Consider the following 24,797-nt stretch of genomic DNA (forward strand, 5'->3'; position numbering starts at 1 on the left):
CTAAATGAGCAATAAGGAGAAAAAGTTTTGAAGTTATGAGTGATGCAGGAAGAAACGGATATTGCTCTGATGAAACTCAAGACTAAATCTTTATTTTGGATATTTTAAAGTTTACAAAGTAAGGCAAGTTCTTAAGTATTGTTATTAGTCTCACAGCTGTGTTAACTGAACAGAGCATAGAACTGTTTATGCATTGTTAATGGCCCAGTATTAATCTTTCTGGTGTGAAATATCTTGTAAAGTACTTCAGGAGAGTCCAGGCTTTTATATCTGAACCAAAAGTCTACCAGTCCTGTTCTTATACAGAAAGCTTCTACTCCTGCAGTTTCAAGAGTGCTGTGTCCACAAGGATCATTATCTCCTGGAGAGAAATGTGAGAATAGATAAAGATAAATGAGAATTGATAAAGATAAGACTACCTTGTTGTTTCAGTTACTTTTTGTACTTCTTTGTTAATAAACTTAATATACTTCTTTGTTAAAACAGGCCTTTAAAACAAGTGGTGTCTTAAACATGGGTTTTGAGTCTACAAAATCCAAAGCAGTTGCAGTTATCAGACTGAATAATAACACTGTACTCTAAGGAATCTAATTAGACAGTGGAAGGCAGCAGGGTACAGGTTTCAGAGAATTAGCAGCTGCACAGTGTACTGCCAGAGTAAGAGATTCTGGTCTTGTTGCATGGTGACAGACAAGGCAGTCAGACATGGGGAACAACAAACTGCATTTACAGAGGGAGCTGCTTTCTTCTCACTTCTGATTTTTTTTTTTGTTTAATGCCCTAACTTACAGCTTCAGCTTTCATTAGTATGCCTCAGGCAGTGCCTGCAGGACACAGTGGAGAACAAGTTTGTTTGCATCTGTCTGAGACAAATTATGTAAGCAGACTAAATGCATAACTGAAAAAAAACTAAACAGGGTTGTAAGCTGTTGTAACTGGTTACAGTTACATTGGCTTGCTGGAAAGACACCCTTTAATTATCTAATTGAGGGCTACCTGACAGCAAGCCACTGTGAAGGAAAATGAGAATAACACATTACACAGCTCAAATAATTTTGCTGTTTCTGGTGTTTCAGCAGTTGGTTTGTTCTTTTTGCATTATGACTGTATGTTGGAATTTAATTTAGCCCTTCAGGCAAACTATCACAAGTGGGGTTTTTTTGTTTGTTTGCTGCTGTAGTTTAAGGATGTGATAATTTACTACATAAGACTTAAATATTTAACACAGTGCAGTGCTGCAAGAAGCAAAATGTTGCTTTAAAATTGCAACAGAGCATAAAGAAGAGGCCTTCTAACTACTTGTTTTCTGTGAGGTTAGAAATATTCATACAACCTCTCTCTTCACACCACATGCACACAATTCTTCTTAAGTTCTGCATTACTAACTCCAATTGTTTGAGAATGATAAAGACCATAACAGTGAGCAGGGTTTATTATCACAGCGAGTTCTACGTACCATGCTAGATGGAAAGCGGCTTTTGATTTCAGACAACACTTGTTCCATTTGCTGTGACACCATATCCAGCACAATGTCATCTGGAATAAATGAAAAGGATAATTTATGGTTACTGGTATGATTTCCAGTGATTTTATCAGGGACTAAAGGGGAGCAGAAAGGGAAGAGATCTATACAGATAGAACATCCATACGTTGCACGGGCATTTATAATGATTCCACAACAAAAAAGAATGGGATGAATTCACAATTCCAACTCATCTTCCCTTCTCAGGTATATAGTAAGTCTTTCCAGAGAGCAGCTTTAATTTGCCTGCTTCTTCACTGTTTGTTGGTTTTGTTTATTTATTTTGTGGGGATGGGGTGGAAAGGGAAAAAGAAGAGATTGGATGGATAACACCACAATCTTACCATACTGAACCATCTCATTTATCAGCATGCAGATACTTTCCACCACTTGTGGATCATCGCAGTAAAAGTGATAGGCATCTTTGATCAGGTTTATTCCACTGCCTTTTGAATCCGTTATAAATCTGAAAGCTGATATTTCTGAAAGGGAGACAAATGTTTCTGGACTAACTGGGAGCTGCAGACTGAGTTATTTGCTTCCCAGTCCCTTCCCCTGACAGCACATGGATAATATTTCTCCAGGAAGTCACGTCCATTCTTTTCAGCCTTCTGGAATGCTGTTCTGAAGATTATTTGGACAAGTAGAAAACCACATTTCATTTTCATACTTAGTGTTTCTCTGAGCTCTACCCATTTACACTGTAAATAAAAAAGTGAAGACACTCTCAAGTTAATAATGAAACTGTGCTGATCTACTATGAACTCTTGAACTGCACGGAAATGTTTACATCTGAGGTGATTTGCAGTTAACAGTAACTAATTGTTGAATGTTACCAGATTGCCTTAGGAGGCTTGCTAATGCCAGGCAGGTATTATTCACCAGCATTGGTCCTTCCATGTTCATCCTAAGCACGTCCATTAGAAGTGCTGTTGTGGGCTCGTAGTCATTTTCATTTAAAAAACCTTTAAAAAAGAAAAAAGAAATCAAAATACTAATGTTTTAAATACTTACCTGCATCTCAATTTTTGCCTCCTGTTTTTAAAAGGACACCTAACTATGCATTGAAAGAAAGGGTGTGAAAACCCAGATAATATAATATGACATGTAGTAACATCTTACTGTGAGTTCCTCCAGAAGCCTAGGAAAAAATTTCTGATGCATCTTTAGTGCTGAGATTCCCTTCAGAACTAAAAGGAATGGAGAGTCCCACAGTATCTAGTTACATAATAGCCATGGTGCTTCCTAAACAGCTTCATTACAGTGTCAGGAGCAGCACTGCGAGGATTTATTAAGTTTCTAACTCTGCTGCCACCTGCAGAGCCTGCTGGGGCCAAGCAGTCTGTACTTCAGAACCAACAGACAGAAGTCTTTGGCCTTCCCATGCAAAAGGGGCAATGAAAATAGCTCGGGGAAACACACCTTGCAGTGACAGTGCCCACAGAGCAGAGCAAGCTGACTTCAGAACGGCTCCATTCTGGAGGTGCTCTCGAATGACCGCAGTGATAATGGGCACAGCATTTTGCAGCAGTACTTGGTCTACTTCATTCTCTAAATTACCATAACAAAAAGGAAACACAGGAGTTATTTAATCACGTAGCACTATACAGTGGATGTCAAATTATATCAGCAAAACATGAATGGGTGGTGCCTATGGAGTAACACAACATTATTTTAGCACAGACAACAAAGAAAACACATCTACATCCAAAGTATTCAAGTCAAATTTTAGAGTACTACAAAATAATATTGGCTATTGCAGAAAGCTGAACTTCCCCAGGAACAAGTTTCCTTTGCTATTTAAATTATATTAGAACATCGCAGCAGGAATCCTCCAAAAAAATAACATCATTTTGGACTGAAAATGGTCCAGAGGGTGGGCATTTAGCTGGTCACGTAAATCTAATGGGATTTTTGTAATGCAAAGGAAATAAAACATATCAAGTGCAATTGTGCATATCTTCCACTTACCACTCACAGCCAGGCTCCAGAGAGCTGCACAGCTAGAGTGGCAGATCTGCTCATTATGAATAAAGTTTTGTAAAATTGACAGAAGATCTGAAATTAATCCAGCTTTCCTTAGATGCTCCGCAGCGACCTCTAGAGGGCACAGAAAAAGATATTGGGTGAATTCTAGCACATTTGTCCTGCTCACTGTCCTCACAACAGATAACACTACTACATTTGAACAGCGATGACAATAACGGTAAATATGATATCACAAGAAAAAAAATAAAGACTGGATTCTTTAATGTGATGTACTTAAGCACAGAGTTTAGTTTAAGTGACTCTTTCAAATAGATGTTTAGCCAGTCACTTTTCCTTGCAGATCTTCAACTGACAGAACAGAAAAGGTACAGAGAGAAAGAATTCCTCTACTTTTAAATGTTTGCAACTTCTCAAAGGGAACTCACCTCATCAGAGTTTGGAAGCAACATAAAATCTAGTATTACACAGTAACTTTATTTGTATAAATGTAGACCCTTCATGACACTTCATACAAGTTAGTCTATGTAGGTTACCCCACTTCTGTTAAACCCCAGGACCATTTACAAAATACTCTTCTGATGAAAGCTGGACAGACACTGCAAACAAGTGAAAAATACTACAAATATTTAGCAACTACAATCAATCTCAGGAGGAAAAGAAAACAAGATGAAGACACTGTGTAATCAATCTCAGTTCATCGCAACATGGTTGGAAATAGAACCCAGATTCTGTGCTCTCCTTTTCTGGAGCAGTGCTGTTTGCACAGATTGTGCTTGTTTTCAAAGCAAACAGAGCACCATTCTGTAACACACATAAATCATAAGCACCTGAAGCCTCAGTACATAACTTCTGCTTTTGGGATTGTTATGAATAAGTCTTACAACTATTAGCACTATTAAGCTGCTGCCTTCACATCTCAATGAAGTCATGAGCTTTGCATTTTATCTCAGATTAGACTAGAAAAAAGGAAAAATAAGAATAATTCCCCTCTCCCCACCAAAAAAAAAACCACAAACGTTACCAACCATCAGTTGAAATCATCATCAGTAATGGGCAGAGCAACAAAAGAAGCTCTTCATCTTCAGAGTGCTTTCTCACTGTCTCTAACAGAGAGTTGGCCACATCCTCATCCAGAACCATCACCTCATCCTGTTCTAGAGCTGTCAAATGTGAGCATTAGAATAACACAGATTTCAGTGACATTGAATGAAGTTTGGACCTCCTGCTCTCTACCTAAGCAAAGCATTCAACTAACAGCATTTCTTCATGTAACAAAATTTTTTTTCCCAAAAAACTTAACTCTTATTACTCTCAATCCTGTAACATAGTCAGCAGTTACAGTGGTGTATTGCCAAGAAAAAGGCAGAAGGGACAATATAAGTTAGCAAGATGTATGTATTTCTAAGCTTCAAAATTCAAATACCAAAGCACTGAAAACCTCTTGTTCATAATATGAAATGGATTTGGCAGCCTAAAACCAGTGTCCTGGATTTAAAATTTACACTTTCACACAAAATTGATTTATGTCTGTTCTGAAAAAAGCTTATGAGAATAGGCTTCTATTAAAGCTGGATAAATTCTTCTATTACCTTACATTTGCCCCCTAAACATATTAGTGAAACCATTTCAAACCTTATCTCCTACACACAGCACCACAAGAGATAAGCTGCATTACCCAGCACCAGTTGGAAGTTTCATAACTGTACCTTGACTAAGAATTTCAAGCAATAAACTGCAACCATCTACTTGTAACTTGGGAGAATCTGTATGACTCTTCATGGCAAAAACAATCAATTCTGTGAATGTTAGCAGATAGGGTAGTGCTGTAGGGAAGAGAAACAATTTGAGTTATTGTCCAGTTAACAGTGAATTACTTGGAGTGCTCAGAAGACTCTTATGCTTCAAAATATGTGAGTTTCAGTTTCAAACAAATTTGAGTCCTTGTGAATGATGAGGTATCTCAAAACAACATTCTTGAATCAAAGAGAATAAAAAACTTTACTTCAGTAAGAGTGTCGAAGACAAAGGCAACTCTAAGGAAAAAAGAAGTCACTCTTGCCTTGTTGTTATGCTGATGGAGAAGCAAAATTACTTCTGACAGGTCCTTAGCAAAACCAGGAAAAGCATCTGCAGTTAGGCCAGTATTCACATACAGAAAAAAGAACCAAACTCAGCCAGCTGGTGAAGGGGATCTCTGGCTACACTGCAGTTTTCCTCAGGAAGCAGCCCATGTCCAAGAGATGCTCTCCCTCCAGCAGCCAGCCTTTGTATGAGCCCAGAGGAGCTCCACCCTGGGTCCATGCATTGTGGTCATGTGGGGAGCACAGGTCCAAACAATTTGCTGTGCTCCATAGCCAGCCACACCCGTTCACCAGGTGCTCAGTCCCCAGCTCAAGCCCTGACCTAACAGTTACCCTACACTTATTAATTACAGATATTAAACACTTGTGTTTGTTTTTTTTTACAATATGAATTACTTTCTTGAAGTGTTAGCTTGACCATTCAGCTCAGTTACCATTAAAACACTTTTTTTTTCCAGTGCCCATTTTTCTAACTCAGTAATATACCTCTAGTATTCAACAAAAAATTCTACAAACAAATGCCAACATAATCACCTCCACGAGTGGCCTATTACAGCATGTTCAAAAGATCAGAAAGAGTAATTTCACTATCACTGTTGTGAGATTTTTTTTCTTCTTCCCATTATATTAAAAGGTAAGGAAAGAAAAGTATAATGAAAGCAGTACTTTACCACTTCTATCTCCTACAAAGCTGGCAAGGTGCTGCATGGCTCTAGCCTGTGCTTCTTCTACATCCCAGAAAGCCTGCATGAATTCTACATTAAAATAGAAAATTCTCATCATTTGAAACAAAACAAAAAAAATCACTCAAACTTCATTTACTTTTGTGCAAGATACAGATTCACATAAACAGAAATAATGCAACCTGTGACTGTTGAAGGGGAAGTCCTTTTCCCCTAAAGCATCAATCATTAAACATTCCAGAGTGCTATGACCCATCTCTGTGACCTCTATTTCACACACATTTTGGGAAACTGTTAGAGTATTGAATCAAAGAAGGGCTAGGGGCTCTAAATCACTCACATGGCTTTTTACAGCAAGACAACTTCATCCTTGCTCATAATGAAAATGGCAGAGTAGATCTTTGTGGCATAAACGGGTGAACATGTCTGTATACCAGCAAAGTCAAGTTCTCTGACAAATTTTCTATGGTCCCATTTGATGTGTGCAGTACACATGGCTGGTAAGCTGACCAGGTTGCAGAAGAGGATGTACAGTGATTTTTCCATCAAAGAGCATTCCATTTCAATTTAAATGAAACTAAAGTTCAGTAATTCATTTTCAAGTTGAATACATGCTGACTAGAAAAGATGCTGGTTACTTTCCTACAGAAAAAAATAGCTATTATATTAAATATTTTATTTTCCTTATTACCTAGAAGGCTTCCGAATCCTCCCTCGAGGAACATATCTATTATACAGGAAGACAAAGTCTTTTTCTGTTTTATTAAAGATGAACCAGCAGCAGTCAGGCATTCCCCAATAAAGGGCACATTAATCAGATCCCTGGGGTTACGAGAGACAAAATAGGTACCAACATATTAGATCTGGTAAGGTACAGAAAAAGTCCTACAGGATTCATTTCACTTTGACATAAAAAGTTAATGCATTAATGTGAAGAATGTATGTGTATATACACACACACACTTATTTTTACAGAACTGACAGTTTTCTTAAAAACTGTTGATGAAAAAGCTTACTGTAAGCAAGCCAGACTTGGGCTTTAATTTAAAGGCTCTTTTGAATGGATACAGTACCAAAATATTCCACTGACTATTGAAATGCATACATCCTCAAATTGCAATATGTTGCCTGCAATATGATTTTACCATGTAGCTCTTCAAAAAAAGGACAGCAATCAGAATGCCCATTTCTAAAACAAAAGACCAAGTCCTTGACTTTTTATTGTTTTTAAATAATTTTGATTCTAATCCTTTCAAACAGTCTTTGTGAAGGCAGGTAGGGTTTAGGACACAAAGGGAAAGCATCTAGAACTCACTTTGCTGTGGGTCTCATGCTGGGCTGGATCTGTAGCATCATGAATAAAACTGGAAATAAAGGCAAAGAACTGTGATTTCCATTTTGAAGTAGGGGCAGAACTCCTTCTAGATGGCTGGTATCCCGTCTTATATCCTGCAGTAACAAAGTGATTTCTTCTTCCTGTAAACAGTGTAGCAACAGTAGAGCTTTCTCACACTTATAGATGTCCCGTTGGGCTCATGTTTAAATCTGTAATGAAACATTATTACATACGTTCAAAGCAAAAGAAGTCATCATGTCAAGTAGAACACACCCCAGAGACCAGATGTCAGACTTGTCACTGAAAGAAAAACTGAATGCTTCTGGAGCCATCCAACACTTGCTACCTGTTGAAATAAGAATCATTGTACATTGCTGACATTGTGCTATACACAGCATTGCTTGTACAGGCATGAACTGCAGGCAATAGTTTTATATATCAAGCTAAAATGGGATTCCAACTGAATTTTTTGCAGAGAACCTTTGAGATTTACAGGCAGTTTTCAGTTGTGAACACAGTTAATGCTGCAGGCAACTGACCATGAATATACTGTTCACACTTTTGAAGAATAGTGGAGGAGTGGGAAGGTAGATATGGCTCATTTTTCCCCAGAGATTAAAAACATCTACCATAATCAAATCTTATAAAATATAGTAAATGCAAAGCAAAAAGATGTATCTACTTTCTTCCACTCTTATTTTCCATTTCCATTCGTCGGTCATAAGTGTTTCTGTACCAAAGTCACAAAGCTTGAAGGATGCTTCACCAGTCACAAGTATGTTTGATGGCTTGACATTTCTGCAACACAAATATTTTCCATCAGCACATGAAATCAGACTCTAATGATATATAACTACACATTTTCAGCATATTTGCACATTAGAAAGCTTGGATTTTCTTTTTGTTTTGGTATACAATTAGAAATAAAATCATCTTTTGATGTGAAATGCTTTGGAAACGGTGATGACAATAAAATTTATCTGAATACGGAATGTAATGTCTGTCTATCTACTTTAGATACACAAAATATACCTTGTCCATCATAGCCATCAAAATATAAGCATCACTGAGGGTCAGCATTCTGTTTAAATTAATGATTATACCTTGGCATATTCAGAACAACAAACTCCAAGAATACCTCTTCCAAACGGGTAACTCATTACAAAAATTCAAGAAATGGATGAGTTCAGAAGTCACAAATAACAAACATCTATTTATGAAAATCAGAATTTGTCTCCTATTCTCCCTTTCTGGACAGGGAAATTCACTTCTTAAGTGAGTAGCTGTACTGAACAGTCTCAGAACAATGACCCATAAAACAAAGAGAACAGGATTTCTGCCCACCTGTGGAAAATATGTTGATTGTGTATATAAAACAAAGCATCCACCATCTGTCCCAGAAACTTCAGCATCACCTGATAATGGGTATATACATGAAAGTGTAGCATAAATAACACAACAGAGAAATCAGACATTTAACAGAATGCCACTGTTTGAAGTAAGGTCCAACTAAGAACACAGTACTACCCCAAGCAAAAACATGCTCATTGCTGTACATGTTAAGCAATAATGACTTTCCATATTTTTCATGGATAAAAATGTAAAATGGGGAAAGATGTAATCACTTGCTCACAAGCCACACAAAGAGTTAGTGTTACAGAAAAACCATAGTGGTTAACGACAAAGAGAGCAATAGCTTCCAAAAGTACCCTCCAGCAAAACATTGTGCACTGAAGATCTTGGAGATGACTTTTATGAAGACCGAATACAGAGGAAGAAATACAAATGTAGTGAGATTCAGACAGTTTAGCTAGATGCCTCTTCTGTAGATTTTACCATGTCTGCTATTTTCTCCTGCTTCTGCCTTTTTGTCTTGATCACAGATGAAAGATCTACCTGGCCTGAGTGCTGCATTACCAGACAAAGGAATGGAGATGATATCTGCAATAAAACATTACACCAAGATTGACTAATTGTTTGCAGACTGGAACATATTCAGTAAGAAAGATAAAACCAAGGACTTGGCATCCAGGCTGGGAGGTGTGAAGTTCACCAATACCAAGGCATCCAAGATGTTTAATTCCTCACAAAGTAGACATTATTTACTTTCTTATATTATGAGCAGAGCATGTGTTGATCAAAACGTTATCAAGTGTTTCTTATATGAAACCATATGAGACAATTTAAGTCACATTCATAAAAGTCAACATGAATTTCAACTGAGTGCTAAACATTTGTGGATAAAACCCCAGGATTTTTGCCTTTCTACAGAAGTAGGAATTTTTTGGTTTTGTTCTTTCTCTAACACAGGTTTGCTGAAGATGGAACAAAAGCAGCTTAAAATTATGTATGTACTAGAGGAACAGGACAGAAGCAGCAGAAAATTTATTTCATAACCTGAGCCAGCAAGCAGTACTGCCATGTGATGGACACCAATCCATACACCTTCATAATTTTCACCATATTTATTCAGAAATTAAAAAAAAAGTTAATTTCAGACCAAATAATCTTTTATTTAGCATCTTACCCCAATGGCCCCAAACATAAAATGCTTACACACCTTACATTAACCTTAACTACTCCTAGTCAATTCTCACCTCATTATCCCAAGTCACAAACAATTCCTTGTAAGCACAGATGTTTGAATGATGAAGTTTTAGCAAATCCATTGCCTACATAGAATAAAAAAAAAAACAGTGAGGAAAAAAACCCACATAGTTCACTTTAACCAATTTGCTGTTGTTGGAAAGGGTAACAGGAATTCAGCGTAGTGTCCTGTAGTTTTCTTTGTGATTGCAAGTCTATATATTCAAACATAGGAACATTTAATAACAAATCCTGGCCTGAACTCAAGCAGAGGGCAGGGAGAACACCCCTCAGATCATCCTACCCCTTATTTACATACATAATACTCAGATAAAAGCTTTACTGTGCTGAAGAGATTGGTCTTTACAAGTGAAGAACTGCAGATACCTCCTTCAGGGCCTCATTTGCTTGCTTTTCATCAGCACATTCAACCTGCACCAAACAGAAGACAAAGTGGAGGTTGAAATTTAAGTGAAAACGAAACTCCAAAGACTGCTAAGAGTAGAAGTGACAAATGAGCACGAGTTGGCATCAGTTTAAAACGGAGGCTTGAATTTCTAACGATTGGAGCAGTCTTGTTTTTGGAAACCAGGGAGGAACAGAGCTGTGACAGCGAGCAGGAGCACGCTTAGCTGGAAACACACCAGACAGTCCGACTTTGTGCAGCTCGCTGCCACTATCCCAGCAAGCTTTCTCAACATTCTGGTCATTTCCAGAAGCGCAGCACTGCGTCAAACGTAAGCTCACCGAGCTGCCCACCGCATCCGCCCGTCTCTATCAGCAAGGCCGCTGTTTTCCTAGCAACCGCTTTATCCTCACCTGCTTTATTACAAACCCGCCCTTCTCGTGGCTCTCCGCTCTCAGCCCCGCTACCAGCACAGTGCCCAGCGCGCAGGGCTGCAGCCGCTGCAGGACCTGCGGGCACAGAGCGGCAGAGCTCAGCCGGGCTTACACCGGCACACATCCCCACCCCCACCCCACGGGCAGCACCTGGTATTTCTCCATGGCGGCTCGAGCAGCACCTGGGCCGTTTTTGGCGGTTTTCCCGGATGAAGGCTCCTGGTTCAGTCAGGAAGCAGACCCTAAAAACGCAACCAACGGGGACGCGGATTCGCCTCTCCCAGGCCCTCAACGCGCGGCCTGGGAGAGGCGAATCACAGAATCGTAGGGGTTGGAAGGGACCTCAGGAGATCATCAACCCCCCTGCCAAAGCAGCCCCCTACACCAGATCGCACAGGTCCAGGCGGGTCTTGAGTATCTCCAGAGAAGGAGACCCCACAGCCCCCCCGGGCAGCCTGTGCCAGAGCTCCGTCACCCTCATCGTAAAGTTCTTGTGCACATTCGTGCGGAACCTCCTGTGCTGCAGTTTGTGTCCGTTCCCCCTTGTCCTGTCTGCACACACTGCTGAAAAGAGTCTGGCCTCACCGCTTTGCCCCCCCCACACCTCAGATATTTCTCAACCTGGACCAGGTCCCCTCTCAGTCTTCTTAAGGCTGAACAGACCCAGTTCACCCTGTCTTTCTTCATAGGGGAGATCTGCCAGGCCCTTCACCATCTCTGGGGCCCTCTGCTGGACTCTTTCCAAGAGATCCCTGTCTGTTTTGTACTGGGAAGCCCAGAACTGAGCCTCCAGATGAGGCCTCACCAGGGCAGAGCAGAGGGGGAGGATCACCTCCCTTGACCTGCTGGCCGCGCTCCTTTTAATGCACCCCAGAATGCCATTGGCCCTCTCGGCCACGAGGGCACACTGCCGGCTCATGTCGTCCACCAGGACACCCAGGTCCCTCTCTTCAGAGCTCCCCCCCGCAAAGCAGCTCATCCGTTATTCCTCCCTAAGTGCAAGATTTGCTTTTGTTAAACCTCACCCTGTTTCTTACTGCCCAGCTCTCGCTGAATCACGGGCAGCACTCCGAGGAGATAAGCTGCGCGAAAACAAAAAACAAAACAAAACAAAACAAAAAAAAAAAAAAACCCAAAAAAACAACCCAAAGCACAACCCTAACCAAACGCAGCCGGACCCTTTAAGCGGCCGCCGGGACCCCTTCAAGCGCGGAGTCGGTGCCGCCCCTCCCGCCGGGCCCCGCCCGCCCCGCATGTGCTGTGGCGCTGCCGCCCGCGCGGCGCCTTTAAGGCCTGGCCTACGTGGCAGCAGCGCGGCGCTCCCCCTCCTCTCTTCCCTCCTTCCTTCCCTGCGGCCGCAGCCCCTCAGCGCCAGGCCGGGCCCGAGGCGCGCAGCAGCGCTCCTTTCTTCGCAGCCATGGGTCACAACGATCTCATGAGCACCGCTGAGGATTTCGCGGATCAGGTGGGTTCCCGGCGCTGGGGGGGGGGAGGGCGGCTCGGAGGGCCGCGATGTGGTGGTGCTGAAGGAGCGGCCCTCGCGGTGCGGGGAGGCCGCGGTGTGCCCTGCCCGCTCGGCCGGGGCGGATCGCGGGAGGTGGCAATGAGGGGATGGCCGCCTCGCGATGCTGAGCTGGAGGGGGAGAGCGGGAGGCCGAGGTGTGTCTGTGCTGGGGGGGCGAGGGGCCGCGTCCCTGCTGTGTGCGAGGCCCTGGCTGCTGGGGTGTGTCTCTGCGAGGGGACGGTGGCCCTGTGGTGTTCGGAGCTGGGTGGGGGGGAAGGAAAGTGGACAAGCAGGTGTTGCTTCGCTCCTTCTTACCTCGGTTTCGAACGAGGCTATCACAGGTTTCTGTGATATAGGGGCTTATAGGAAACCTGGTGTAGGGAGCCTGCTTTGGCAGGGGGTTGGACTCGGTGATCTCCAGAGGTCCCTTCCAACCCCAACGATTCTGTGTTTCTGTGATCATCCCTTATTGTTACACACAAGAGAAGGAGTATTATTACATGCATGAGTGGTGATGTTGTCAGAGAGACTTTCATTGTCGTAGCGATTCGTGTAATTGAAAATAAGATCTAGCGTCTAATAATAGCCTATCAGGTTCTCTGGGAAAATCTTATTCTACCGGTTGGTACGGCTTAAACTTCTGAGCAGTCAGTGGTGCGATGCCTGCAGCACTCGGGGCTGTGCTGTCACTGCTCCCTGGGAAGACCTGCTCAGCACTTCCTCCCTGCCCCGGATGGAAGACTCATTACAGAGCTTGTGGTGTGTGGCAGCACCCAATTTAATGAGTGTCCTAATCATTTTCATCATCCTGTACTTACCCCGCTCCCTCTCCTTCTAAAGGAGTACATAAGCTGTCAATATAGCATTCAAATCACTTGCCAAAATTTACACTGTTCACCCTGACCTTAACACCTCTGTTTATTCCTGCGTGACTATTTCTAGATGTTTCTAACCCCCACTTTTCATACTAGTGAAAGCTCTTTTGTCCAGTAAAAAATGTGACTTTCTCCCTTCTGAAATGAGTTTTAAATGGTTGGTTTTGTTTGTTTGGGCACGTACTATTTAAAGATGAGTCTTTCCCATAGTCACAGGATTTGGGATGTTTACGTACTCTTACCCATCAGATTGCAAAATAACTGCTGTCTTTCAAGTAACTGAAATATTCCTTGGGTGTTTCTGGTCCCAAATGGCTGCCTCCTTGCTCAATCAGATAATTTCAGTACTGTGTGTGTTGCTAAAACTCAGTGTCACACCAGTGTGGGAGTGGAGAGACCAAACAATAACCTTTGGTATCTATTGTGAAGTGAACACTTGATGTTGTGGAAATGTAGTTCATGTTGGATTTAAAAAAAAACAAACACAGTCAGAACATCTGGACTGTCACTATGTTGAAACTTCTCTTGGTGAGGGAGTTAGGGAAGATGGACAGTTAATGTGTCAGGACTTGAATACACTGTCACTGGTAACCTTGCTTTCTCATTCAAGACCTGGCAAGTCTTACTTTCTGTAGCACTGTGGGGAGAATGTTACAGCTACTTCCATGGCTAATCAGTAAGTACTGAGTATGTCATAAAAGCAAGAATTCTGTTTTCCTAAAGTTCAAACATTAAAGCTTAATTCTTCTCAAATGCTTTGATTTCCATTTGAATTAAGAAAACTACACATTAAATGTGAAGATACTCATCAGAAGTGTCCCAGGAGGTAGAACGAGAGGCTCTCAGTCCTCAGGTGAACCATCCCATAGAGTGGATTACTGCACTGAAGGTGCAGCCTTGCAAGGCAGCTGAGTTTGTTGGACAGCTAGCTGTCAGTGACCAGAGCTGTCCTACTTTTCCCAAGGTTATGTCCCACTTTCTTTCTCGCACATTAGCATTTACCTGTCACCAGATTGGCAAACTGAACTGGCTGAAAGAATTCAAGTGTTCATTTTCACTTGGTTCATTTATTTCCATGTTTAGGTCAAATGAGTACCAGCCCTTACACAGGAGAATCACTGGAATAGAGAACTGGGGTGACAACAAGGTGACTAGGTCACTCATGGTGAATGCTGGCCAGTAGTTGAGCTTAGCACAGATCCGTAGCCTGTGGGTGTGCAGTAGTGATGCTTGTTAAAATACTGTGTGTTAAGCTTGTCAGAGCAGTCATCAAATACTGTTCTCATCGTACTGAGAAGAAAAAAAAAGCTGTACGTAGTGCCTGTAGTGATTGTTTAAGCTAGAGGACTGTAGGCCTCTCTTCTGTAATCCCCACAAGGCAGAGCAAATCTCAAGCAACTTTTCTAATGTCTGTAATAATCTCTAGGAATGTGGGTGCCTGGTATTTCTGCCATTCTATTAAAAAAAAGTACAAAAATGCAATGAGACATTGAGTCATTGTACTGCAGTGAAAAGACCCTAAGGGAAAACCAGGCTGGGATTTTAGTTAATTTTCCAACATAAATGCTGGTGCATGTTATTCAGCTAATACTAACAACTCTGTATCCTATTCTGAAGGCAGTAGAAGGGAAAAGAAAACATTTCATTGTTACTCTGACCTTTAATATTAAGGAACTGAATCTGGAAGCTCTAGCTTAGTCATGTCAGTGTACTGATTCTTTATCATTCTAAACCAAATGCAGAGTATTCCTCTCAGGCTGGGGAAGGCTCTTCTCATGAATAGTGATAGCAATATGCAGTGGTTTACTAAGAAATCCCATTCTAAGGATTTGATTGAATAGACTTTGAGAAGGGAATTGGTGTAAAGCATTCTATAAGTGAAAAGCACATACATATATACATATATATATATGTACAGGTTGGTGAAAGGAAAGTAAGCATCCTACTCCTGAAAGTCACTGGTGTCTGCTAGAGCCTTTGCTCACTTGAGATGATAGCATTCCCTTAACCAAACTCAGACTAGGTACTTCAAGTACCTTTATCAGTGTCACTGACCTGGTAATGTTCTGAAGCCTGGAAGAGTTTTCTCTGCAATAACAGATGTGATCATAATGTATGATGAACACACATACATGAGAAAAGTCTTTGTGTTAGGACTATGGACCAGTCTTAACTGTTGAAGTATTTCTGCTAAGTTTGATAAAATCACATTCACAGATCTGAAGGAAAATGAGAATTCTTGCATGCCACACGCACTACCATCCAGTGCATGTGCTCGTTTATTTATCCCTGTTTTTGGAATGCACTTAGGGGACAGTGAAGTTTGGGCTGCATACTGCTCTCACTGTCTGTGACTGTGCTATGGTGTGCAATATATCAACATGGGGTAGGATGCTTGCAGGTTTGAGACTATTGGAGGTGGGTCCTATTTCAGAAAGCGTAGGAGACAAAAAAAGATCCCTCTGTTTCATCTCTTTGAGCATATTCCTCTCATAGGTTTGAATCTTTCAAGCCTCCTTTTGGAAAAAAGAAGTTTCGAACAGAGATTGGATATTGGTATCCCTGGATAATCTTGTGCCTCTTTGCATGTCAAATTAAGAGGAGCATTTAAATCTATTTGCCTTCCTAATCCCATTACAGGGGGAAGTAGCAACACACAGCCCCTCTGCTCTATGCTAATGGCTTGGCTGCCATCACAGAGCCAGCTGTTCTCCTGTCAGACAGTTTTACTTTGGTATTTCATTATCTTTTCCCTTGTTGCTTCCACTCCTGCAAGAAGGCAGCATGTGCTAAGAACAATTGATGCAAAGTCCAGAGCAGAGTAAGCCATTTGATAACTGCACGTCGTGACTTTAGAGCTGTCACCTCTGTCCATCTCAGCACTTTGTTTTTGCTTAGGTGTACTGTGTGTAGTGGCATGTGTTTTGAGATCTGTGTCTTACCTGGCTACATTTATCAGCTGCAGCTGTGAAGCTTCATGCTGCTTTTTACCTGTGTGAATCATACATAAGCATAGGAAGTGGGCTTAAAATGCAGTGTGTTCAACTACGTGCTGCTAATGATGTGTATGGACAAAATTAGATCTCTCATGGTATTAGTTATCTTACATTGTGTCCTGTTTCTTTAAATTACTCTGTCCTTGCCTATGTTACTTATGTTCTCTTTTTGTTATCATGTAACTGTCACACGAGGCATCCAGTAAATTTTGAGATAAGAGAAAAGATTATCTGAATTCTTTCTGGATCTTGCTCGTCAGTTTCTCTTGTGGTGGTGGTGTTTGTTTTCCTTTTCTTGTCCGTGCAGTGTTTCTGAAGTTAATTTGCTTTAAGCTGGTTATATATAATGGTTTCAACTTGTGTAGCTAAATAAATGCAGCCCCATGACATGTCCAGGGATGGTGCACGTCGTGATAAGGTTGCTTAGCACTGCAGCTGCCTTAGGCCTCAGTTGCTCTGACTTGTCTTCGGCTGATTGGACACTCACACTTGCATTTAATGGATAGTGTTAAATTCTCATTACATGGCAGGAGAACAGGTAAACGCTAAATGTCTTTTTGGCTCTTTCCCCTGTACTGCTGGCAGCTCTTTCAGGAAAAGGAAGTTGAGATAAACTTACGTGACCCACTTCAAAAGCCACCGAGATGAGGCCTGGCAGTGGATATCCTCTGTAGTACTTGCTTCTTTTTTCACGTTTTCCACAGCAGTGCTTTGTCTGCTTTCCCTTCTCCTTTTTGTACAGGTGCTCAGCCCCTGTCCTCTTGCATTTCCTTCTTATGCTTCACCCCTCTAGAACAAGGTTACCTTTTTTGCAGCTTGACAGAAAAGACTATTACCTTATTTTTTTACTTCTGATTTCTGTACTCATTCGAAAATAACTTCATCCATAGTGTTCTTCACCTCAGGCTCATTTCACACAGTGAAATAAGAGAGAGGAGAAAGCTGTAGTCCAAGATGTTTTTCCTTCAGTGACGAAGATCACAAACTTTTTCTTCTGACTCATTCATCCAACTCTTACCATGGCTTTAACAAGGCTGAGGTAGCGGCCCCAAGTCAGAGTACATCTGCACTTAATGTGCACTTAATTGACTCCAATCTCGACCCTTAGACTCTGGATGCATACAGTACAACTAGTGTAGTTTGTTCTGATATTAACTGTTAAGCATGTTTGCTAGAGTGGTTTGTTTTTTTTTTCTCTCTTGATAATATTCAGTTACAGAGTAAGCAAAGCTTTAATTTCCATAGAATTTGACATGGCCTTTAATAGTTACTAATTAGTGTGACAAGTAACAACTTTCAGAAATGACTTCAGTGTCTCTTCTGTTCACTTCCATGTTTACTGAAAGCTTCTGGAGCCACAGGTTGATTTCTGAGCAGAATATTTGTTAATAGCTGTACTTTTTAACCCAAAGTACTGAATTAGGAGAGAAAAGGTTGGTCTGCAGTCTCTGTCCTCTTTGTTATAAAGTTCAGTGCTGTCTGGCAAACACCTATGCCCGTGTGGCTTTCCCCATGCCCTTTGCATGCTTCATGTGCTCTACAGCACATCAAACTTTGTGGAAAGTGGAGTGAATAAAATAGGCTCCTCCTAATTCTCCTAAGTCTGGCAGTCCTGCATGAAGGCTTGTAACATGGGCATTGACTTTCACAAGTGACAACCTGCCCAAGCTGCTTTATGTGAAAGTAGAAGCCTGCTGGTTGATCTTGTAAAGTTAGTTTTAGTTTCATTTACATTTGTTGCTTACTGGACTGCTCTTGCCTGAGCAGCAGCTCACACTCGCTCCACATGTCTTTCTAGTGATCTGGCTAAGCCATGCAGTGGGCAGCCAAGCAGTGGGCAGCTGGGTGCTGACTTGCATTCAGAGTGATGATGCCTGGGGAAGTCTCCGTTAAGTAATTAGCAAGTCCCTTCAGGAAGCTGTGTGATGGAGTTGAGCACTTGTTGATGTTTTGCTGTGCATCTCTCAGTGCTGCAGCCTGTGACAGTCTGGACACTGCCTGGCAATGCTGTGTGTGTCAGAATCACTGTAACTGCAGAGCAAACAAACCCATTAGTTTGCAGTTAAAGAACCAGATACAACTTGTATTATCCAACAGATGCTGAGCCTTAATTCTTGTGAATACAATTTCAGGTTTTTTTGCTACACCGAATCATGTGTGAGGTTCCAGACAGACACGTGGTTTTCAATGGTGATTTTATGAGCTGCTAGAGGGAACCAGGATGGCAGAAAGCTTATTGGTGTTTTTTTAATCTTTCTGCAGTTAGTCCTCTGTCAACCTCACTCTCTGAATCGGTTTGTTATAGGGTGTTGAGTGCCTGAGCGTGTGGGTGGGAGTAGGATTGCCCTTTCAGCTCCTGGCTATCTGATGGATCAGTTGAGCTGTAACATGAAACTGAGACAAACTAAAACCAAGGTCAGCCTTCCTCTAGTAAGAGCTCCTTCAAGACACAGTTCTCGTTACACAGGTGCTGCAGGATTCTGCTTTACCCAATCCTTGGCCAAAATGCTCTTCAGGCAGAGCATGAAAATTGGTTTCCCCCCACCTCTCCCAAATGTTCTTAGACCAGAATGAAGGAGAATTTCATCCTAGTGCCAAGTCTGTCTTTCCCTCTAGATGCTGATGATGGCGTGTGCATGAGAACCACTGACCTCAGTCTGCAGAGTGTGGATCTCTTATACGTTGTGCATCACCCTGCCTGTCCCTTCCCTCCCCTGCTAACTGTGCTGTCTGCCCGCAGTTCCTGAGGGTGACGAAGCAGTACCTCCCCCACGTGGCCCGCCTGTGCCTGATCAGCACCTTCCTGGAGGATGGCATCCGCATGTGGTTCCAGTGGAGTGAACAGAGGGATTACATTGATGGAACGTGGAACTGTGGCTATTTCCTAGCCTCCATCTTTGTGATCATAAATCTCTTCGGACAGCTGAGTAAGTGGCTCTAAAGCTGTTCAGGTGGATGCCAGAGCACTCCAGTGTGTCTGCCACCCCCTGGCTCATGCAAGCACTGTGAATCATGTAAGCACGGGACACCTCACTGATTTCTTAACAGCCATTGATAGCTTAGGATTGATAGTGCTCCACAGACTGAGTAAAAAGAACAGACCTGCTTCAGGTTTTCCTGGAAACCAACTGCAAGAATTTCCTGTGACCTGTTACCTCTGAGTCAATCTATTTTCAATTCTGTACATCCATCTGTAAACACACCCTCAACTCTTGAGTTCTCTAAGTTAAAGAATCATATTTTCTTAGACAGGGCAGTGGTAAGACTTTCACAGTCTGCTTTTTATTTTTCTTTTTTTATGGAGAATAATCTCAGTGCAGTTGGTATACCTCAGCCACAAGAGAGTATTATATCAGAGATACTCAAAGCCCAGAACATCTGGATATTTCTTAAGTGAAGTTGGTGTCCAAAAATTGAGAGGAATAAGATCTTCTGTTTGCATGTTCCTCATCTGTTGTCCTTGATTGCTCTGACAATTTCACTTTTTGTGCCCAGGTTTAGCTTTTTGTCCTTCTATTTCCAGTTTAATTTAATATAGTTAATAGATCTTGTGTCAAAGTGGTAAGGGCTGTCAGTACGTTTTGCTGGAACACCTGAGGAAAGAACTAAAAGCTTTCAAGGCAAAAGAGTACAGCATGTTTGCCCTAACAGCTATCATTAATAAAATAATAAAAAGGAATGGACAAAGCAAAATATCACCCTGTGATTGAGTTTCTCTGCAACTTCTTTTTGTGCTGTAATACTGACAGCTGCTCCAGAGTGCTGTACAGTGTGGGCTGCATTCAGCATATGCTTACTCTTTGTGAAATAAAAAGATACTTCTGGAATTATAACGTTTTAAAATCTGTTCAAAAACACTGGTTCTGAAACTGATTTGTGTCAGTGTGCCATTAATCCTAGCTGACTCTCTTTGGCACAGCTGACAGAAATCTGATTCTGCTCAGTTCAAAACAAGTCAGCATTCCTGCAGCATCTTTTCCTGTGCAAGCCAGAAGTGTAACTGTGTTCAATTTCCCCAACTCAGGCGGCTGTATCCTGGTGCTGAGTAGGAACTTTGTGCAATATGCCTGCTTTGGACTGTTTGGAATTATAGCATTACAGGTAGGAGGCTTGAGTCTTCAGACCTTCTAAACCATAGCTTTCAAGTCTTCTCTCTTCTCTGCAGTATGACCAGCATATTTAAATACCCAGAATTTGTCTCCACCCTGGCCTAATGCCAGTCCTCAGTGACATTGAACTATTTTGCTGTTTCTGTTCTTCTGATGTGCCCAACAGATCCTTGGATGTAATTGTAATTAGTCAGCTGGAGACATTGATTCAATTCTTGACCTTGACCAATTTAGCAGAAGTGACTTGCAATTTACTGTACATCAGTAATATCCAAATATGGATCTTGCAGTTATTCTGAAGGGCTGTGCACCACGACAAAGAGTCTTAAGTAGAATCTTTTTTGTCTAAAACAGATTTTTTTGGGGGGGCTGACGGGCAAGTTAAGTTCTGCCTTCAGTTCTCTGTTATACACTGACCCCCAGGACCATGGTGGTGTAATTTAGCTTGTTTCCTTTAGTATAACATCCTTGTAATTGACTTTTGCTATGGATAGTACAGGTTTGAGAATATGACAAAGATGCAGAACTTCAGTACAGTGTATGTGGTGTCTTCAACTTATTTTATTCTTTGCCTAGACTATTGCATACAGCATTCTATGGGACCTGAAGTTCTTGATGAGGTATGACGACTTCAGTTTTTAATCAAAACACAACAAAAGCTTTTTTCTGTTGCTTCCATTCTGTGACAAGGAAATTATCTTTGTACAGAGTATTTGCTGGGAAGATTTTACAGGTGTTCTGCTTGTATTAATTATCCCAGCACTTAATATACATACAGTATTTGTTTAAACTATACAGCAGGTTCAATACTGCAGAAGGAAGAGAGCAATCCTAACTTGCTAAGATCTAATTACTTCTGTGACATCCTTGCTGAGAGTTCAGGATCTGGATTGGATCAGTGAGCTGCTATTTCCTAAATGGTTAAAATAGCAACTGTGCTTGTGTGGAGGACCGAAGGTGTTTTTTGAGAAAACTGAAATGTTTAGGTAGTAGATTTGTTTCTGGGATTTTAAGTCTCTATCACCTTCTGTAAGTAGAGGATAAGTTTCTTGGTTATTATCTTCCTTAAAAAATATGGAGTGGTGGCTGTTACCTTTCCACCCCTCTCCCCTGGGGGTAGGATGGGGGCAGCAGCACAAGGTCTGTGCTCTTGGGCTTACTACAACCCTGTAAATGTGTAACTTCTCCTAGCAGTAATGCTGTTCTGTTTTTTCAAAGCAACCTCTGAACCACGTAGGTATATATAGTTAAACCAGAGTTACGGAATAACAAATGCAAAGTGACTGTGCCTGACTTCTCTAGCAGGCTGTGTGTGTCCATGCAGGATCGTGTAAACCAGCACTGAGTACAAAGCTGCTGTTTCAGCTGCAAATTTTAATGCAGGCACACAGTGCAGGGTACAGAGTAAATCACTTCTCACTAATATTCAGATTCTTACAGGTAAAATTGTCAGATAAGCCTTTATAGTTTGTATTTATCTGTAAGTCTAGCTGGTTTGGTTTTGTTTAAAAGAGAAAGCTTTTATTTTCCACTTGTTTCTTTCTGTAGGAACCTTGCCCTGGGGGGAGGCTTGCTGCTGCTTTTGGCTGAGTCACGCTCAGAGGGGAAGAGCATGTTTGCTGGTGTCCCTACTATGAGGGAAAGCTCTCCCAAGCAGTACATGCAGCTTGGGGGCCGTGTGCTGCTGGTCCTCATGTTCATGACGCTTCTGCATTTTGATATGAACTTCTTTTATGTAAGTATCATGAGTTTTAAAAAAATAAATAAATAAAAAGCACGAGTTAAGGAACTGGAATAAACTGGAATATAATACTACCTCCCAGATTGGCAGTAGGTCTTACTCATTGCTTCTCATTAAAGTCTTTTTTTTTAATTAACATTAAGAAAAAACATGTCACTAGATTATCTGTACTAAGACACTTTGCTCTGATGAAGTGCTTATCCGTGCTCTGTTGTGATGTCCGTGTTTCCATTTAAGAGACACAACATCTTACTTGGTTTGTTGGTGAGAGTGTTTGCTTTTTGGGTTTTGACTTCTTTCTTTTCTAACCTCCCCTCCTTGCAGATTCTGCAAAACATTGTGGGCACAGCCCTGATTATCTTGGTGGCAATTGGCTTCAAGACAAAGCTGGCTGCCTTGACTCTAGTCATCTGGCTGTTTGGCATCAATATCTACTTCAATGCCTTCTGGACCATCCCAGCCTACAAGCCCATGCACGACTTCCTCAAGTATGATTTCTTCCAGACCATGTCTGTAATTGGAGGGCTCCTCCTCGTGGTTGCACTGGGTCCTGGTGGAGTCTCCATGGATGAGAAGAAGAAAGAGTGGTAACAGGAGTAGCAACACTTCTTGGGACATAACAAATAAAGATCAGAACTGTTTCTGTATGGATTCAACAAAAACTGCCAGCATTTTACACATACATGCCCCCCTTCTTATTAAAGGCACAGATGTTTTGAATTTGATTTACAGTGGCACCAGTAATATAATAGATAAAATCCCATTTCTTCAAGAAATGTTGCCTAGGCTTATCATTCTAATTATCATTCTAACTTTCTAGATTTGGAACTAACCCAGCAAAGCTGCATTTTGCTGGTGCTTCAGTGAGTTGCAGTAGAATGGTTGCTCTCTTTAATGTCAGCATTGTTTTAAAATTTGGAGTACTGTGAGCAAGTACAGCTGTGTCATTCAGTGTGAAGTTGGGTTTTAGCTATAACTTAAAAGTGGATCCCCTTTTTCACCCTCATCAGATCTGTCTTGTGTATAAGGAGTTCCACTGGTTATAGCATTGCTTATCAAGGTGGAAAGCAGCATCAAAAGAACTCATGGTTATTTTGCTATTCAGAGGGCCTGTAAATCCATTATTATTTTCCTATTAGCAAGAAGGAGGTCTGTCCTGCACCCAAATAGAAGGCAAAAAGAAAACCTGAAAGTAACTGTTACCTCCTCTAGGTAAGAAAAGGGAGACAGTTCTCTAACAAGTTACAGTTCTGTTCTTGAGGGGTGATATTCCTTCTTGCTTACCACATTTTTAAGAGGGAAGGGGCAAGGTACTCCTGAAGAGACAGAATGTTAGATGCTGGTAAAATTCTGTGCCAAAAGAACTTTTTACTCAACACTCTTTCCCCAGAGTTGCCCCTCCTGGCTTCCCAAGAAAGCGGGCCGAGTCACACTGCACGTTCTGTAAGAAAAGCTCCTTTCTGCTACTGACCAGTTTCCATCCACCTTCCATCCACGTATGCTCCAAATTCATATCTGAATTGCAGGTTACTGGTGAAAGTATTTATCCAGAACCACAGAAACTCCCCTTTCCCCTGCACACAATACATGCAAGATGAGAGCAGTCCATCTTCTAATTGCTATAGTCTTCTTGCTTTTTTAATTCACTTCTGTCAGTCTCAGCTGCAAAAGGCTCAGCTGACTGAACAGTGGAAGAGCTGGAGTGCTGAGCTCCAAGTCTAACTCTTCTCCCTGACATCTCAGGTGACCCTTGAGATGCATAGGGAACAAGCATGGAAGTCAGCTGTGTGCTGCCATAGTCTCAGTTCTCAACTGTGTATTACAGGCAGTTATAGTTGAAGAATGCAAGTGCAAAGCCTGCACGGTGAGTAAGCAGCCAGGAGTGTAACTTTAATGTTCAGAGGAAGGAGCTCCTCAGCTTAAAAGCGAGGATTGAGCAAGGCTCTGTTTTTACCTCTGTGCCATGAATGTGCTTAGTGAATGCTGCTTGGAGGAGGCATTTGGTCCTCTGCTGGTAGATAAACCCGTTTCACTAGATCATGAAAGCATTCTAGATTTTTAGAGAGCATGAGCCCTACGACCTTGCTAATGTTACCTTGATTTCTTGTTGTCTCCCTTGAGAAAGCTGCTCTATTTGTTGAGGAGCAATCCAGCTGAATCATATCCAGCAGGAACTACCTGGGACAAGGTACTAACCTGGGTTACCTGGTAAGGATACTGGCTTGGACAGTTCTCCTGAATGGTTACTTATTAGGTGAGAAAACTCAGCTAAATAGAGATGGCAAATAGAAGAGTGCTGCTAAGTGTTAAACCAGTGATTCATCCTAAGGGAAAAGCATCCCATACAACAGCAGGATGTGCTACTGTTGAAGGGAGTGAAAAAAGATGAATACGTGGGGGTAGATGAGAGGAAGCAAGATTGAAGTTCAAGTCACTTAGAGGGCTTCCTTCTAAATAGGTTTTGCAGGAGAGGTTTTTACCTCAAGTGTTAATTGTGCCTGACTCTATAGCAAACCAAACTGGTCCTTTCAATTC

General features: G+C 41.7%; 2 protein-coding genes across 2 annotated transcripts; one reads left to right on the plus strand and one right to left on the minus strand.

The window, feature by feature from the left end:
- Positions 1–75: 75 nt before the first annotated feature.
- On the minus strand, positions 76–11,202 carry STKLD1 (serine/threonine kinase like domain containing 1). The gene is made up of 19 exons (XM_065737192.1): positions 11,188–11,202; positions 11,017–11,112; positions 10,585–10,629; positions 10,209–10,283; positions 9,448–9,552; positions 8,956–9,026; positions 8,294–8,409; positions 7,845–7,957; positions 7,591–7,751; positions 6,967–7,097; positions 6,264–6,347; positions 5,218–5,334; positions 4,537–4,671; positions 3,494–3,622; positions 2,945–3,073; positions 2,359–2,487; positions 1,867–2,004; positions 1,457–1,536; positions 76–361 (listed from the first exon to the last, which is right to left on the minus strand). The coding sequence occupies exons 1-19, from the start codon at positions 11,200–11,202 to the stop codon at positions 314–316; spliced, it is 1,917 nt and encodes a 638-aa protein (XP_065593264.1). The 3' UTR covers positions 76–313.
- A 1,146-nt stretch (positions 11,203–12,348) lies between these two features.
- Positions 12,349–22,958, plus strand: SURF4 (surfeit 4). Its single transcript, XM_065737389.1, has 6 exons — positions 12,349–12,502; positions 19,153–19,339; positions 20,437–20,513; positions 21,098–21,141; positions 22,070–22,256; positions 22,587–22,958. Exons 1-6 carry the CDS (start codon positions 12,455–12,457, stop codon positions 22,851–22,853), a joined length of 810 nt encoding a protein of 269 aa, XP_065593461.1. The 5' UTR covers positions 12,349–12,454; the 3' UTR covers positions 22,854–22,958.
- Positions 22,959–24,797: the final 1,839 nt, after the last annotated feature.

The sequence above is a fragment of the Cyrtonyx montezumae genome, unplaced genomic scaffold (assembly GCF_038088225.1).
Source record: "Cyrtonyx montezumae isolate F1298 unplaced genomic scaffold, pur_monq_1.0 scaffold_20, whole genome shotgun sequence".
Lineage (NCBI taxonomy): Eukaryota > Metazoa > Chordata > Aves > Galliformes > Odontophoridae > Cyrtonyx > Cyrtonyx montezumae.

Bases quoted from the DNA above. Each gene is read 5' to 3' on its own strand.
- SURF4 (XM_065737389.1), top strand. From the start codon at position 12,455: ATGGGTCACAACGATCTCATGAGCACCGCTGAGGATTTCGCGGATCAG. The intron at 20,514-21,097 runs GTAGGAGGCTTG...TTCTTTGCCTAG, and splicing joins TTGGAATTATAGCATTACAG to ACTATTGCATACAGCATTCT. The intron at 22,257-22,586 runs GTAAGTATCATG...CCCTCCTTGCAG, and splicing joins TTGATATGAACTTCTTTTAT to ATTCTGCAAAACATTGTGGG.
- STKLD1 (XM_065737192.1), bottom strand. The intron at 10,284-10,584 runs GTATCTGCAGTT...TATTCTATGTAG, and splicing joins CAAATGAGGCCCTGAAGGAG to GCAATGGATTTGCTAAAACT. The intron at 7,752-7,844 runs GTATGTAATAAT...CACTGTTTACAG, and splicing joins TGACTTCTTTTGCTTTGAAC to GAAGAAGAAATCACTTTGTT.